Raw genomic sequence first — 16,912 nt, forward strand, 5'->3', positions numbered from 1 at the left:
ACCGAGGTGGCGGGGAAATCCCCAAGAGCCATCAGGAATCCTTCCGGATCCATAAGCCTCCTGGGGCGGACCAATTTAATAGGTCCTCCACCTCTGCGGAGGTTAGGGGGCGCAGTAAGTCTAAAGCTGACCAGGTGGTGGTCGGTCCATGGCAACGGAGAGATGGATAACTCCTCAACACCGCCACCTTCCTCCCATCCCTGGCAGAAAACCAAGTCCAATGTATGTCCAGCACTGTGGGTGGGGCCAGATACTTGTTGGGACAGACCCATGGTCGCCATGGTAGACATGAAGTCCTGAGCCGCTCCCGTTAGGGCAGCCTCGGCGTGGACGTTGAAGTCCCCCAGCACAAGCAGCCGTTGGGACTCCAATGCCAGGTCCGAGACTACCCCCGCTAGCTCAGGTAGGGAGACTGTAGTGCAGCGAGGTGGACGGTACACTAGCAGAATCCCTAATCTGTCCCGGTCACACACCCTCAGGTGGACGCATTCAAAATTTGTTGACTGCGGGATGGGGGTCCTGGTCAGAGAAATGGAATCGCTATAGACTACTGCAACCCCGCCTCCCCGCCCTCCGGATCTCGGTTGATGCTGCACAGAGAACCCGGGTGGACAAAGCTGGGTCAAGTTTACACCTCCAGCTTCGTCCAGCCAGGTCTCTGTGATGCACGCCAGATCTGCCCGTTCATCCAGGATTAAATCCTGGATGAAAGTTGTTTTACCATTGACAGATCTGGCGTTCAACAGCACCACTTTCAATCCTGAGGGACCGCCATCCTGGTTACACCTACTTACCGTATCAGGAGACCGATTTGGGATTACTAATGTTGTTCCACGTTCCCTAGGCCGAATTAAAGGTCTCCTTTTCCCGTATCTCCCCTTCCCCACCACGACTTCTATGGGGGCTCCTCGGTTAACGGAAGCCTCTCCCTCCTCCATGACGCATTTGATGCTTATAATAATAAACCAAGGATCATTGCGGTTTGCATGCCATGTTACAGTTTCAGTTTGCCATAGTTTAGAAGGACATCTTGTAAATAAATGGCCATTTGAGGACTTACCTTGGGGGGTGTAGAGGGAAATAGCCTGGGGAAGGCATGGAATAACTTGAGTATTTTTCACTACCTGTTCCTTTGGCAGGATTCCCAAAGCCGACCCTCTTTTCCCACCTGAAGGACGGAGGAGACGCCTTCAACCTGGGATCCATGGATGGGGACAGCCCTACAGGTAATGGATGTCCATGTGACCTCAGGTTGTCAAAGTCCTCAAGCTCATGCTTACTTTGAGATTGTGTGTGTAAACAGTTTAGCCGTTTCTGATTTTATTGGCTTGTCCCCACACTGTCCAGGTCTCAAGTCCTCAATGAGGAGCAGTTAGTGAGTTTAGTATAGATGAAGGGCTTCCCTTTCCCCATGTCTCCTAGAATCATAGAATCAAAGAGTTGGAAGAGACCTCCTGGGCCATCCAGTCCAACCCCCTTCTGCCAAGAAGCAGGAATATTGCATTCAAAGCACCCCTGACAGATGGCCATCCAGCCTCTGTTTAAAAGCTTCCAAAGAAGGAGCCTCCACCACACTCCGGGGCAGAGAGTTCCACTGCTGAACAGCTCTCACAGTCAGGAAGTTCTTCCTCATGTTCAGATGGAATCTCCTCTCTTGTAGTTTGAAGCCATTGTTCCCTTGCGTCCTAGTCTCCAGGGAAGCAGAAAACAAGCTTGCTCCCTCCTCCTCCCTGTGGCTTCCTCTCACATATTTATACTGTATGACAGTTGGGAACGTATCTGTTTTGATGGATTCTTTTCTACGGCACATCATACTTTGCTCGCTGGTGAGCTGATTCTCAGCTTTTGTATCCTGTTTGTTTTTGGATGCTCTGCTGTGTATTTTAGGGTTGTTTTCCCTAATAGTTCACAAGAACATACTGTAAACAACCGGCCGTTTGGGAACTTAATCTCCTCTTCTTGATGTTGACCACTGTGTTGTCATCACTAAGAAGAGTTTTTTGGAAAGTCAGTGTTCCTTCTGTACTTGAGTATTATTCACTACCTGTTCCTTCAACAGGATCCCCGAAGCCGACCCTCATTTCCCGCCTGGTGGACGGAGAAAACCCCTTTGACCTGGGATTGATGCACGGGGACAGCCCTGCAGGTAATGGATGTCCATGTATTTATGGTGGCCTCAGTGAGGTGGGGCAGAGCGAATGACTTTGTCATGTCCACAAGACACACACAACCGATTCACCTTCAGGTTGTCAAAGTCTTGAGATCATGCTTGCTTTGCGACTGTGTAAATAGTTGAGCCGGTTCTGATTCGGAAGTGATTGTGTTGTCCCCCCACTGTCCAAGTTGCAAGTCCTCAATGAGGAGATCTTAGTTAGCATTGGAATAGTCTGAGGGTTTCACTTCCCCCATGACTCCTGTATGACCGTTGGGAAGGTATATTTTTCATCTCTCTTCTCTTTTTCTGTTCTCGTTCTGATTAGTTGTTTAAAATGAATACTTTTCTACTTTGTGTGTTTTGAGATCTCTCTCAACTTGTGTCTCAGAGGGATGTTTGGTGTTTCTTCCTTCTCTTGAAACCTTAGAAGAGATGGGTGTCAGAGTAACTCAGAACCAGTTCTTGATTATTAAGAAATGCAGTTGTTTCTTATTATTGTAAATAAAACTTTTGTGATGTTTACATCTTTACAACCACATCACACGGCACTTCACGCTTTGCTTGCTAGTGAGCTGAATGCTCAACTTTTGTATCCTGTTTGTTTTTGGGTGCTCTGCTGTATATTTTCCTTAATAGTTGATAAGAACATCCTGTAAATAACCCGCGGTTTGGGGACTTCCTCTCGCCTTCATCTCCTCTTCTTGATGGTACCACTGTGTGGTCATCACTAAGAAGAGTTTTTGGAAAGTCCGTGTGCATTCTGTCTAAAAGAGGGCTCTTATTGTCCTTCAATGCTAATGCTCTTATGATGGATCTTTCCATCGGTGGTGGGGGGAGTATTTAGTCAGATACCAATTGTACACGTTCTCCCACTTAACAAGATGAGAGAGGCCTGTAATTGACATCATAGGTAGACCTCAACTATGGGCGACAACATGAGGAAACACAACCAGAAAATCACATTGTCTGATTTTTAATGAATTTGTATGCAAATTATGGTGGAAAAATAAGTATTTAGTCCATAACAAAAGTTCATCTCAATAGGGTGGTTGTAGGTTTTTTTGGGCTATGTGGCCATGTTAGGGCATTTTATCCTCGCACTTAAGACCTGGCTTTTTACTAGATCATTTGACCCATGTTAATTTTAATATTTGTATGTATGTGTTTTATCCTGTATAATTTCTGCTATCTAAATCGCCTGGAGCATCTCGGATGGAGGGCGATTAATAAGTAATTAAAGATGATGATGATGATGATGTTCTAGAGGCATTCTCTCCTGACGTTTCGCCTGCATCCATAAGCATGTGAACAATTTCAACAGAAAGGAGGAAACCATGAAAATGAACAAAATCTGGCTACCAGTATTAAAAAAAACTCTAAAATTACAATAGCAAAACAACAGAGAAGAAACAATCAGGGACAGCTAATCACCTCTCAACAAAAGATTGCCCCAGGCACTAACAAGCTACACCAAAAAACTGCCAGGCCATCAAATGCTAATCAAGGTGGTTAGTTGAAACATTCACACCTAGCTCCAGCAGACAAGAGTCTTTTGTCCCACCCTGGTCATTCCACAGATATATAATCTGTGATTTTCTGGATGTGTTTTCTCATGTTGTCTCTCATAGTTGAGGTCTACCTAGGATGTCAATTACAGACCTTTTTAAGTGGGAGAACTTGTGCAATTGGTATCTGACTGAATACTCACCCCGCCCCCCCCCCACTGTATATACTTATAGATACTTAATCTATATATATAAATTTGTTAGGGGCATCCAACGAGGAAACAAAACTCAAAAACTTAACCAAAATTCCCATGCCCATAACACAACCCACAAGGTACAAACATATCTACTCAAAATGAAAAACAACACAACAACACACTCACAAAATGGCAAAACAACAAAACTCAAAAAAACCCCAACGAAACTTAACCAAAATCCCCGTGCCTATAACACAACCCACAAGGTACAAACATATCTACTCAAAATGAAAAACAACACAACAACACACTCACAAAACGGCAAAACAACAAAACTCAAAAATCCCCCAACGAAACTTAACTTAAATCCCCGTGCCCATAACACAACCCACAAGGTACAAACATATCTACTCAAAATGAAAAACAACACAACAACACACTCACAAAACGGCAAAACAACAAAACTCAAAAATCCCCCAACGAAACTTAACCAAAATCCCCGTGCCCATAACACAACCCACAAGGTACAAACATATCTACTCAAAATGAAAAACAACACAGCAACACATTCACAAAACGGCAAAAGAACAAAACTCAAAAAAACCCCAACGAAACTTAACCAAAATTCCCATACCCATAACACAACCCACAAGGTACAAACATATCTACTCAAAATGAAAAACAACACAACAACACACTCACAAAACGGCAAAACAACTGAGCATGCGCATTGGCGCCCAGCCGCAAGTTCCCTGGCACGCGCACATGGCCTTCCGGCCAACATTCCCTCTGCGGAAACCATGCCCACTCCAAGCCCCGCCGCGCCGCTTCCCGCACACACACACACCCTGCCGCACACACACACGCAACCCCACGCTCCATCACTCCCCCCGCCACCGCATACACACACGCAACCCCACTCCCCCCGCCGCCACACACACACACGCAACCCCACGCTCCATCACTCCCCCCACCGCCGCACACACGCAACCCCACTCCCCCCGCCGCCGCACACACACACGCAACCCCACGCTCCATCACTCCCCCCACTGCCGCACACACACACGCAACCCCACGCTCCATCACTCCCCTGCCCCAATCTTACCTCCTTTTACTTCACGCCACCTCCAAACCCCACCCTGCCCCTTCCCGCCCTGTCAAAATCTAGGAAAGACAGGAAGGAAGGAAAGAAGGAAGAAAGAGAAAGGGAGGTAAAGAAAAAGGGGGAAGGAAGGAAAGTTAGAGGAAGAAGAAAAGGAAAGAAAAGGAAAGATGGAAGGAAAGAAAAGAGAGACAGCAGAAGAGAAAGAAAAAGGGGGAAGGAAGGAAAGAGATAGAGAAAGAAGAGGAGAAGGAAAGATGGGAAGGAAGGAAGGAAGGAAGGAAGGAAGGAGGGAGGGAGGGAGGGAGGGAGGGAGGGAGGGAGGGAAAGAAGGAGAGAAAGAGGGAAGATTGGCCACAGCAACACGTGGCGGGTAAAGGTTGTTATTTCTATGATTATTATGATGATGCTATTCTTCCTCTGAGACCCTTTTAGGGGGAATGGGAGAGGTGTCAGGTCCCGGAGGCAATGCATTGCATTATTGTTATTGTTATGATGGTGGTGAAATAAAAGGAAATAAAAAGAGAAAGAAGGAAGCAAACAGGGAGGGCAGAAAGGCAAAGGAAGAAAGGGGGAGGGAATGAAGGAAAGAGAGAAGGATGAAACCAAGTAGTGAAAGAAGGAAAGAAAGAAAGAAAGAGGTAGAGAAGGAAGAAAGGAGAGAAAGGGGGAAGGAATAGGTAGGTACCCCTCTTTCATAATAGTCCAGATATCTACCTCAACTTTGATAAGTTTTACTATAGGCCACAGCAACGCGTGGCAGGGCACAGCTAGTCTACTATATATCTTTATCCTTCATCCCCTCTTTTTTTCCACTGCACAGTGAGAACTCAAGGCAACATTTAGGACTCTAGAGAGGACATATTTGTACGTTCAGATGCTTGTAGTTAGTAATCTTTACAACCACATCACACGGCACTTCCTGCTTTGCTTACTAATGAGCTGAATGCTCAACTTTTGTATCCTGTGTGTTTTTGGATGCTCTGCTGTATATTTTAGACTCATTTTCCTTAATAGTTGATAAGAACATCCTGTAAACATCTGGCTGTTCAAGTACTTCCTGTCACCCTCATCTCCTCTTCTTGATAATGACCGCTGTGTGGTCATCACTAATGAGAGTTTTTTGTAAAGTCAGTATTCTTCTCTTCCTGTAAAGGACTCTTATTGTCCTTTAATCCTAATGATCTTATGATGGATCTTTTTTTTGGGTTGGTTGTCCTCTTTCCTTTTTCTCTTGAAGGTTCTTCTTGGTTCTTGTTAGGTTCTTTTTATTGCTAAGCTATTCTTAGAAAGCTATTACCGTATAAACTCGAGTATAAGCCGACCCGAATATAAGCCGAGGCACCTAATGTTACCACAAAAAACTGGGAAAACATATTGACTCGAATATAAACTGAGGGTGGAAAATGAAGCTGCTATGGGTAAATTTACCTGGAACCCCAGGTCTCGGCGGTGGTCAGGGGAGCTTTTGCACAATTAAAACTCGTGCGCCAGCTGCGCCCATACCTTGGGAAGTCTGACTTGGCCACGGAGGTCCACGCTCTGGTTACATCCTGTTTAGACTACTGCAACGCTCTCTACGTGGGGTTGCCTCTGAAGACTGCCCGGAAGCTTCAATCAGTCCAACGCGCGGCAGCCAGATTGCTAACAGGAGCAGGGTACAGAGACCATACGACCCCTCTGCTACGCCAGCTCCACTGGCTGCCGATCAGCTTCCAGGCACAATTCAAAGTGCTGGTGTTGACCTATAAAGCCCTAAACGGCTCTGGCCCAGTTTACCTGTCCGAACGGATTCTCCCCTATGAACCATCAAGGCTACTAAGATCTTCCGGGCGGGCCCTGCTCTCGGTCCCACCACCCTCACAATCACGGCTGGTGGGGACGAGGGACAGGGCCTTCTCGGTGGTGGCTCCCCGGCTTTGGAACTCCCTCCCACTAGAGGTTAGATCTTCCCCCTCCCTCCTGACGTTCAGGAAATCGTTAAAAACATGGCTCTGGAATGCGGCATTCAAAGACTGAACCTAGAACCTTCCCTGTAATGAATTATGATGAACTGTGACTATGAATATGATTATGACCATGACTGGATTGACGATTTGGCGTAGGAAACTGCAATGATGTAATGATGAGGTTTTTATTGTACTGAGTTGTACTATTTTAATATGTAATGTTTTGTATTTGGTGTTTTATATGATTGTATTTGATATGCACTGTAAACCGACCTGAGTCCCTCGTCGAGGTTGAGAAGGCCGGTATAGAAATCTTCTAAATAAATAAATTTAAAAATAATAAAAAAGATACCAATAAAATTACATTAATTGAGGCATCAGGAGGTGAAATGCTGTTGAATATTTACGTAAAACTGTAATTTGAGATAAGACTGCCCAACTCTGATTAAATCATTATTCTCACCTTCTTCTATGTAAATGTACTTACATAGCCTTCCAACAATAATAAAGAGTAAAATAATAAATGTAATAATAATAATAATGGAAATGCAATAATAACAGTAATAATAGAGTAAAATAATAAATGTAATAATAGAATAAAAAAATAAATGCAATAATAATAAAGTAAAATAATAAATGCAAAATAATCATAAATAGTGTACAGTAATAAATGTAATAATAATAGGGTAAAATACTGTAAATGTAATAATAATAATAAAGAAAGTGAAATAATACATGAAATAAAAATAATATTAATAAAATAATAAATAACCTTGACTCGAGTATGTCGAGGGGAGCTTTTTCAGCCTTAAAAAGGGGCTGAAAAACTAGGCTTATACTTGAGTATATACAGTACTTAAGTCTATTTGTTGGTAGGTTAGTATTATATATGCTTATTGATACTTATAGAATCATAGAATCATAGAATCAAAGAGTTAGAAGAGACCTCGTGGGCTATCCAGTCCAACCCCATTCTGCCAAGAAGCAGGAATATTGCATTCAAATCACCTCTGACAGAGGGACATCCAGCCTCTCCTTAAAAGCTTCCAAAGAAGGAGCCTCCACCACACTCTGGGGCAGAGAGTTCCACTGCTGAACGGCTGTCACAGTCAGGAAGTTCTTCCTCGTGTTCAGATGGAATCTCCTCTCTTGTAGTTTGAAGCCATTGTTCCATTGTGTCCTAGTCTCCAAGGAAGCAGAAAACAACCTTGCTCCCTCCTCCCTGTGGCTTCCTCTCACATATTTATACATGGCTATCATATCCCCTCTCAGCCTTCTCTTCTTCAGGCTTAATCTACTATATATATTTATTCTTCATCCCCTCTTTTTTCCACTCCACAATGAGGTCTCAAGGCAATTTCCTTCTGACGTTTCGCCTCTGAGGATGCAGGCGAAACGTCAGGAGAAAATACCTCCAGAACATGGCCATATAGCTCGGAAAAACCTACAACAACCCAGTAAAACATGGTTGTTTGAGCAAACGTTTACAAATGCAGAGTAACTGATATAGGAAATAGGATGACTCGACAATGGAATTGGACAATCTCTCTATATATAAATGTTCTGTGCATAATGAATATCTTAAAAACAAAAGAACCAATAAACGAAATCACACCAAATTTGGCAAGAAAACGTCTCACAACACAAGGAGTGACCATCACTCAAAAAATTATGATTTTGTCATTTGGGAGGTGTAGTTGCTGGGATTTATTGTTCACCTACAATCAAAGAGCATTCTGAACCCCACCAATGATGGAGTTGAACCAAACTTGGCACACAGAACTCCCATGACCAACAGAAAACACTAGAAGGGTTTGGTGGGCATTGGCCTTGAGTTTGGGAATTATAGTTCACCTACAGCTAGAGAGCACTGTGGACTCAAACAATGATGGATCTGGACCAAACTTGACACAAGCACTCAATACGCCCAAATATGAACACAGATGGAGTTTGGGGGAATTAGACCTTGACATTTGGGAGATGTAGTCACTGGGATTCACAGTTCACCTACGATCAAAGAGTATTCTGAACCTCACCAACTACAGATTTGGGACAAACTTCCCACACAGAACCCCCATGACCTACAGAAAATACTTAAGGCCATCCAATCCCACTCCCTTCATCAGGGCAAGAAAACATAATAAAGTCCTCCTGACAAAGAGCCATCCAGCCACATAGATAGATAGATAGATAGATAGATAGATAGATAGATAGGATTCTCATACACACAGAGAGATATAGTATCGTAGATTTGAAAGGGACCCTTAAAGAAGGACAAATGATACGTTGCATGTTTAAGGGTGGGCAAACCAGACACTCTCCACATCAACACTGACAAAGAAAGAGCAAGAAATACTGTTTGCCCACAAGCATCAAGAAATTACATACATTCGAAACCAACACTTTCTCATTAGTTTATTTTCCAGATCAACAGACCAGGCCACAGCAATGCGTGGCAGGGGACAGCTAGTGTTTCTATAATAATAAGGAGACGCTAATGATGTTTTTTATTGCTTCTGTTGTGTTTTATATTGTTTTAGTGTCTTAACCTGTATTATGATATTATGTGTACTGATTTGTTGTAAACCGCCTTGAGTCGCCAACCGGCTGAGAAATGCAGTATATACAAATACAGTAAATAAATAAATAAAGTTCAGCACTTTTTAAATTTTGTCCATTACATTTGGCCCAGCCCTTGGTTTTAATTGTGTCACGGTGTTATTGTCTTACTGTTTTATTGTTTTGCTTGATGTTTTATTATTTGCTTATGAGATTATTGTGTATTCTATGTTGTTGTTGTCGGCGGCCTTGGCCTTTGTAAGCCGCATCGAGTCCTTCGAGAGGTTTTGCGGGGTATAAATAAAGTTAATAATAATAATCTCTCTCTCTCTCTCTCTCTCTATATATATATATATATATATATCTGATCTGTGCATAAAGAGTACCTTAAAAACAAAAGAACCAATAAGCGAAATCACACCAAATTTGGCAACAAAATGTCTCACTATGCAAGGAGTGACCATCACTAAAAAAATTATGATTTTGTCATTTGGGAGTTGTAGTTGCTGGGATTTATAGCTCACCTACAATCAAAGATCATTCTGAACTCCACCAACGATGGAATTGAACCACACTTGGCACACAGAACTCCCATGACCAACAGAAAATACTGGAAAGGTTTGGAGGGCATTGACCTTGAGTTTGGGAGTTGTATAGTTCACCTATATCCAGAGAGCACTGTGGACTCAAACAATGATGGATCTGGACCAAATTTGGCATGAATATTCAATATTCCCAAATATAAACACAGATGGAGTTTGGGGGAAATAGACCTTGACATTTGGGAGTTGTAGTTACTGGGATTTATAGTTCACCTACAATCAAGGATCATTCCAAACCTCACCAACGATGGAATTGGACCAAATATCCCACACAAAACCCCCATGACCAAAACCCCCATGGTGGTCTTTGGTGACCCTTTTGACTCCCCCCTGGTGACCCCCCCCCCCCCCTTGGTGTATTGACTTCCCAGGTTGAGAAATGCTGCCTTAAGGCCATCCAGTCCAGCTCCCTTCACCAGGGCAACAAAACAAAGCCCTCCTGACAAAGGGCCATCCAGCCATTCACACACACATATATGTATATGACAGATGCAGTATCAAAGATTTGAAAGGGAGCCCTAAAGAAGGACAATGATATGTTACATGTTCCAGAGTAGGCAAACCAGGCAATCTCCACATCAACACTGGCAAAGAAACAACAAGAAATACTGTTTACTCACAAAGCAGAAAGACATTACATATATTAGAAACCAACACTTTCTCATTACTTCATTTCCAGATCACCAGACTGGGCCACAGCAACGTGTGGCAGGGGACAGCTAATAATAATAATAATAATAATAATAATAACGAGTATTTTTCACTCCCTGTTCCTTTGGCAGGATCCTCAAAGCCGACCCTCATTTCCTGCCTGGTGGACGGAGGAAACCCCTTTGACCTGGGATTGATGCACAGGGACAGCCCTGCAGGTAATGGATGCCCATGTATTTATGGTGCCCTCAATGAGCTGGGGCAGAGCAAATGACTTGGTCACATCCACAAAGACGCACACAGGTGACTCACCTTCAGGTTGTCAAAGGCTCGAGCTCATGCTTACTTTGGGACTGTGTAAATAGTTGATTCGGAACTGATTGTGTTGTCCCCCTACTGCCCAAGTCTCAAGTCTTCAATGGGGAGAAGTTAGTTAGCGTTAGAATAGTCTGAGGGTTTCCCTTCTCCCATGTCTCCTCTATGACAGTTGGGAACGTATCTTTTCATCTCTTTTTCTGCTCTTGTTCTGATTGCTTGTTTAAAATTGATATTTTTCTACTTGTGCTGTGTGCTTTGAGGTCTCTCTCTGCTTGTGTGTCAGGGGAATGTAGTGATTGGTGTTTTTTTTCCCCTTTCTTGAAACCTCAAAAGAGAGGACATTGGAAGAAAAGCTCCAGTGTGAAGACTGCTGCATGCATGTAAAGCTACCATGTACTTGCTTATTTGTGTTATGGGAACCCAGTTCTTGTAAATAGTGCAACTACAGTGTTCCCTCACTTATTGTGGGTGTTATGTTCCACGAAAAGTGAAAATCTGTGAAGTAGGGACTGCTGCGCCTGCTGCGCACCAGGATTGTGGCGCAGCAGGCTGAGTGTCAGCTACATTAAGATCACTCTGACCAAAAAGGTCATGAGTTCACGCGACTAAAATGATCAAGGGTCTGGAGAACAAGCCCTATGAGGAGCGGCTTAAGGAGCTGGGCTTGTTTAGCCTGAAGAAGAGAAGGCTGAGAGGGGATATGATAGCCATGTATAAATATGTGAGAGGAAGCCACAGGGAGGAGGGAGCAAGCTTGTTTTCTGCTTCCCTGGAGACTAGGACGCAAGGGAACAATGGCTTCAAACTACAAGAGAGGAGATTCCACCTGAACATGAGGAAGAACTTCCTGACTGTGAGAGTCGTTCAACAGTGGAACTCTCTGCCCCAGAGTGTGGTGGAGGCTCCTTCTTTGGAAGCTTTTAAACAGAGGCTGGATGGCCATCTGTCAGGGGTGATTTGAATACAATATTCCTGCTTCTTGGCAGAATAGGGTTGGACTGGATGGCCCAGGAGGTCTCTTCCAACTTTTTAGTTCTATGAGTTCGAAGCCAGCCCGGGTTGGAGTGGGTTTCCAACCAATTGTGTGTAGCCTGTTGTCGACCTTTGCAACCTGAAAGGCAGTTGCATCTGTCAAGTAGGAAAATAAGGTACCACCTTAAAGTGTGGGGAGGCTAAATTAACTGATTTATGAGGACATAAAGAAGACTCCAGCAAAAAGCATTCCAGCGGGGAAGCATGCGGGGAATGCGGAAGTGCTTCATCAGTGTCGCAGATGGACAATGAAAGCAACAGCTCCCCTGGTGGCCAGAAAAAGTTAAATAGCCTCTGTGTATGTCTGTATATGTTTGTATGTCAAAAATTGGCATTGAATGTTTGCCATATATGTGTACACTGTAATCCGCCCTGAGTCCCCTGCGGGGTGAGAAGAAGGGCGGAATATAAAAGCTGTAAATAAATAATAAATAAATAATATATATGTATATCATGTTCCGAGTCTGAGGCAGAAGCGAGGAGAGATTTAAAGGCACCGCACACCTTTTGCTAGCCATCTCTGCTTTGCTTTGCGATCTCTTTTGATTGGCAGCCTCTTTCCCAAGGGAGAGGGTGAAACCCCCTTCCACACTCTATCGTTGCCAGGGAGTGGGATTAGAACACCGCTCTGACCAACGGCAACCATTCATAAACTGGGAGGCAAAAACCCGCGAAAGAGCGAGTCTGCGAAAAGCGAACCACAAAGTAGCGAGGGAACACTGTACTGTGACTTGCTTACATTTGAACCACAGCACTTGTTTATTATTTATTTATTTACAGTATTTGTATTCCGCCCTTCCGTATGTGTTTAGGACTTTGGGCATATGAGCTACAGAGTCCTTCATTACCACAATTCAAGAGAGATATTGACAAGCTGGAATGTGTCCAGAGGAGGGCGACTAAAATGATCAAGGGTCTGGAGAACAAGCCCTATGAGGAGCGGCTTAGGGAACTGGGCATGTTTAGTCTGAAGAAGAGAAGGCTGAGAGGAGACATGATAGCCATGTATAAATATGTGAGAGGAAGCCACAGGGAGGAGGAGGGAGCAAGCTTCTTTTCTGCTTCCCTGGAGACTAGGATGCAATGGAACAATGGCTTCAAACTACAAGAGAGGAGATTCCATCTGAACATGAGGAAGAACTTCCTGACTGTGAGAGCCGTTCAGCAGTGGAACTCTCTGCCCCGGAGTGCAGTGGAGGCTCCTTCTTTGGAAGCTTTTAAGCAGAGGCTGGATGGCCATCTGTCAGGGGTGATTTGAATGCAATATTCCTGCTTCTTGGCAGAATGGGGTTGGACTGGATGGCCCATAAGGTCTCTTCCAACTCTAGGATTCTATGATCCAGGCAGGTCATTGATATATGGATTGAATAATATTGGTGCTTTAACCCCCTTTATATGTATTGATGAGATTTTTCTCTCCCTTTTTGGTCCAGGAGGCGACGAGGAAGAAAGCGTCTTCCCCCCAGAGACAATGAAGCCTGAAGCAGGAATAGAGGGATTGGGAAGCCAAGCAAATGTCCAAAGGGACCAATCCAAGACAGAAAAGGACTGGTTTGAATGCAATTTTCCTGCTTCTTGGAAGAATGGGGTTGGATTGGATGGCCCGCTAGGTCTCTTCCCATTCTATGATTCCATGGAGCCATCGACTTCTCAGAGGACGGAGAATAGCGAAGCCCAGGACCCTCAGGAACGTCACCAACAAGTGTGTCCTGTCTGCGGGAAATTCTTCAGATATAAATCCCAGTTCATTATCCATTTGAGAATCCACTCTGGGGAGAAGCCCTACACGTGCACGGAATGCGGGAAGAGCTACACCCAGCTCTCTTACCTGAACGCACACCAAAAGCTCCATTCCGGGGAGAAACCCTATCAGTGTACGGAATGTGGGAAGAGCTTCATCCGAAGCTCTGCTCTCACAGCCCATGCAAGAGTCCATACGGGGGAGAGGCCGTATCAGTGCTCGGAGTGCGGGAAGAGCTTCACCTCGCACTCCTCGCTGTCGGTGCATCAGAGGAAGCACACAGGAGAGAAGCCGTACCAGTGCGCCGAATGCGGGAGGAGCTTCAGCGACGGTGGCGCCTACAACAATCACCTGAAAATCCATACCGGAGAGAAACCCTTCCAGTGCTTGGTCTGTGGGAAGAGCTTCCTGAGGGAATACGCTCTTGTGGTGCATCAGAGGAAGCACACTGGAGAGAAGCCGTATCAGTGCGCAGAATGCGGAAAGAGCTTCCGAGCCATTAACACGTTGCAAGTACATCTGAGAACCCACACCGGGGAGAAGCCGTACCAATGTGCGGATTGCGGCATGAGCTTCCGTCACCGGGGAGCGTGTACCAGCCACCAACGGACTTTCACGGGGGAGAAGCCGTACAAATGCACCGAGTGCGAGAAGTGCTTCAGTCGGTCTCAGAACCTGCGTTCGCATCAAAAGATCCACAGCAAGGAGAAGCCTCACAAGTGCGCCGAGTGCGGGAAGGGCTTCAGCGACAGCAGTTCGTGCATCAAGCATCAGAGGACCCACAGCGGAGAGAAGCCGTACAAATGCACCGAGTGCGGGAAGTCCTTCGTGGATTCTGGGTCGTGCGTCAAACACGAAAGGACCCACACTGGGGAGAAGCCCTACCAATGCGCGGAGTGCGGGAGGAGGTTCAACCACCGGGAAAGCCTCTGCGTGCACCAGAGGACCCACTCAGGGGAAAAGCCATTCAAATGCTTGCAGTGCGGGAAGAGCTTCAGCCAGAGCGGGAACCTGACTTCCCACCTGAGGACCCACACAGGAGAGAAGCCCTACCAGTGTTTGGAGTGCGGGAAGAGCTTCAGCAGTGGCAGCACATTGAAGGTGCACCAGCGGGCCCACACGGGAGAGAAGCCTTACAAGTGCCTGGAGTGCGAGATGAGCTTCCGAGACAGAGGATCCTATATGCGGCATCAGAAAACCCACACGTTGCCAAACAGCGAGGAGTTGCCGGAATCGCATGATTTCCTTGCTCCCATGACTCCCTCGTTGGACGATTCTCAGTGACCATATTATATGTTCAGAAATGGAAGGGCGCAACAACGTCAATAGAAAAGCATTGTTGAATTCGAATGATTTTGACTGAGATGGATAAACTATTTGGGAAAACCCATAAATGACCTGAAAACTGTTTTCTCCTCAGTAGGTCTTGATGAGCTAAAGAAGCGTGGGAATAATGTAGTCCGTGTAGGATTTTATATATTAGGACATTGGAAGAAAAGTCCAAAAATTGTTGTTAATATTTTTTTCTGTCATTTTGGCTGTGTTTTCATCTTTATTTGTGTGTTAGGATTTTCTGTGTTAGGGAAAACTAGCCAAAAAATAGAGCAGAGCATCCAAAAATATGCAAACACAGCGTACGTAAAGTTGAGCATCGAGCCCACAGCAAGCACAGCGTGAAGTGCCACATGGCTGTAAAGAATTTAGAGTTTAGGAGGCAAAGATCCAGAGTTCAATCCGTGGTGTAATGTAAAGTAAACCACGTGTAGTCCACGTTTGATCGGCCCACACACTGTCTTGTCATAGAAAGAAAATACACACCACGCAGATGAATAGTGAATAGCAAGTAGTTTACTCTTCGTAGTACAGAACAGCATATGTACAATGTGATCAGTTGTAACCAACAGTAACCAAAAGTCCCAGCCTCAGCCATCTCCCCACATGAAGTCTGACCAATGGTCTTTCTTTGTCCATGTAAACAAACCCCTTTGGCAGTTCATGAAACAACAGCACACTCCAAAATCTGTCTCTCTCTGCTTCTCTCTAAACACCTGCTTAGTTAAAGCCTGAAAAATGTAACAGTAACCAAAAGTCCCAGGCTCAGCCATCTCCCCACATGAAGTACGACCAATGGTCTTTCTTTGTCCATGTAAACAAACCCCTTTGGCAGTTCATGAAACGAGAGCACACTCCAAAATCTGTCTCTCTCTGCTTCTTTCTAAACACCTGCTTAGCTTGAGCCTGGAAAATGTAACAGTAACCAAAAGTCCCAGGCTCAGCCGTCTCCCCACATGAAGTCCGACCAATGGTCTTTCTTTGTCCATATAAACAACCTCCTTTGACAGTTCATGAAACGAGAGCACACACCAAAATCTGTCTCTCTCTGCTTTTCTCTAAACATCTGCTTAGCTTGAGTCTGAAAAATGTAACAGTAACCAACAGTCCCAGGCTCAGCCATCTCCCCTCATGAAGTCCGACCAATGGTCTTTCTTTGTCCATGTAGATAAACTCCTTTGGCAGTTCATAAACGAGAGCACACTCCAAAATCTGTTTCTCTCTGCTTCTCTCTAAACACCTGCTTAGCTTGAGCTTGAAAAATGTAACAGTAACCAAAAGTCCCAGGCTCAGCCATCTCCCCACATGAAGTCCGACCAATGGTCTTTCTTTGTCCATGTAGATAAACTCCTTTGGCAGTTCATAAACGAGAGCACACTCCAAAATCTGTCTCTCTCTGCTTCTCTCTAAACATCTGCTTAGCTTGAGCCTGAAAAATGTAACAGTAATCAAAAGTCCCAGGCTCAGCCATCTCCCCACATGAAGTCCGACCAATGGTCTTTCTTTGTCTATGTAGATAAACTCCTTTGGCAGTTCATAAACGAGAGCACACTCCAAAATCTGTCTCTCTCTGCTTCTCTCTAAACATCTGCTTAGCTTGAGCCTGAAAAATGTAACAGTAACCAACAGTCCCAGGCTCAGTCGTCTCCCCACATGAAGTCTGACCAATGGTCTTTCTTTATCCATGTAAACAAACACCTTTGGCAGTTCATAAATTAGAGCACACTCCAAAATCTGTCTCTTTCTGCTTCTCTCTAAACACCTGTTTA

The 16,912-nt window shown here is 44.8% G+C and overlaps 1 protein-coding gene across 1 annotated transcript in view; it reads left to right on the plus strand.

Moving 5' to 3' along the window:
- LOC132765839 (zinc finger protein 850-like) overlaps nt 1–16,912 on the plus strand; it is a 49,819-nt gene that overhangs the window by 25,507 nt on the left and 7,400 nt on the right. Inside the window, exons 4-6 of the mRNA XM_067463248.1 lie at nt 2,060–2,146; nt 10,852–10,938; nt 13,504–15,091. Of these exons, the coding sequence (XP_067319349.1) occupies nt 2,060–2,146; nt 10,852–10,938; nt 13,504–15,091 (1,762 nt within the window). The remainder of the gene's footprint in view (nt 1–2,059; nt 2,147–10,851; nt 10,939–13,503; nt 15,092–16,912) is intronic.

The sequence above is a fragment of the Anolis sagrei genome, chromosome 2 (genome assembly GCF_037176765.1).
Source record: "Anolis sagrei isolate rAnoSag1 chromosome 2, rAnoSag1.mat, whole genome shotgun sequence".
Lineage (NCBI taxonomy): Eukaryota > Metazoa > Chordata > Lepidosauria > Squamata > Dactyloidae > Anolis > Anolis sagrei.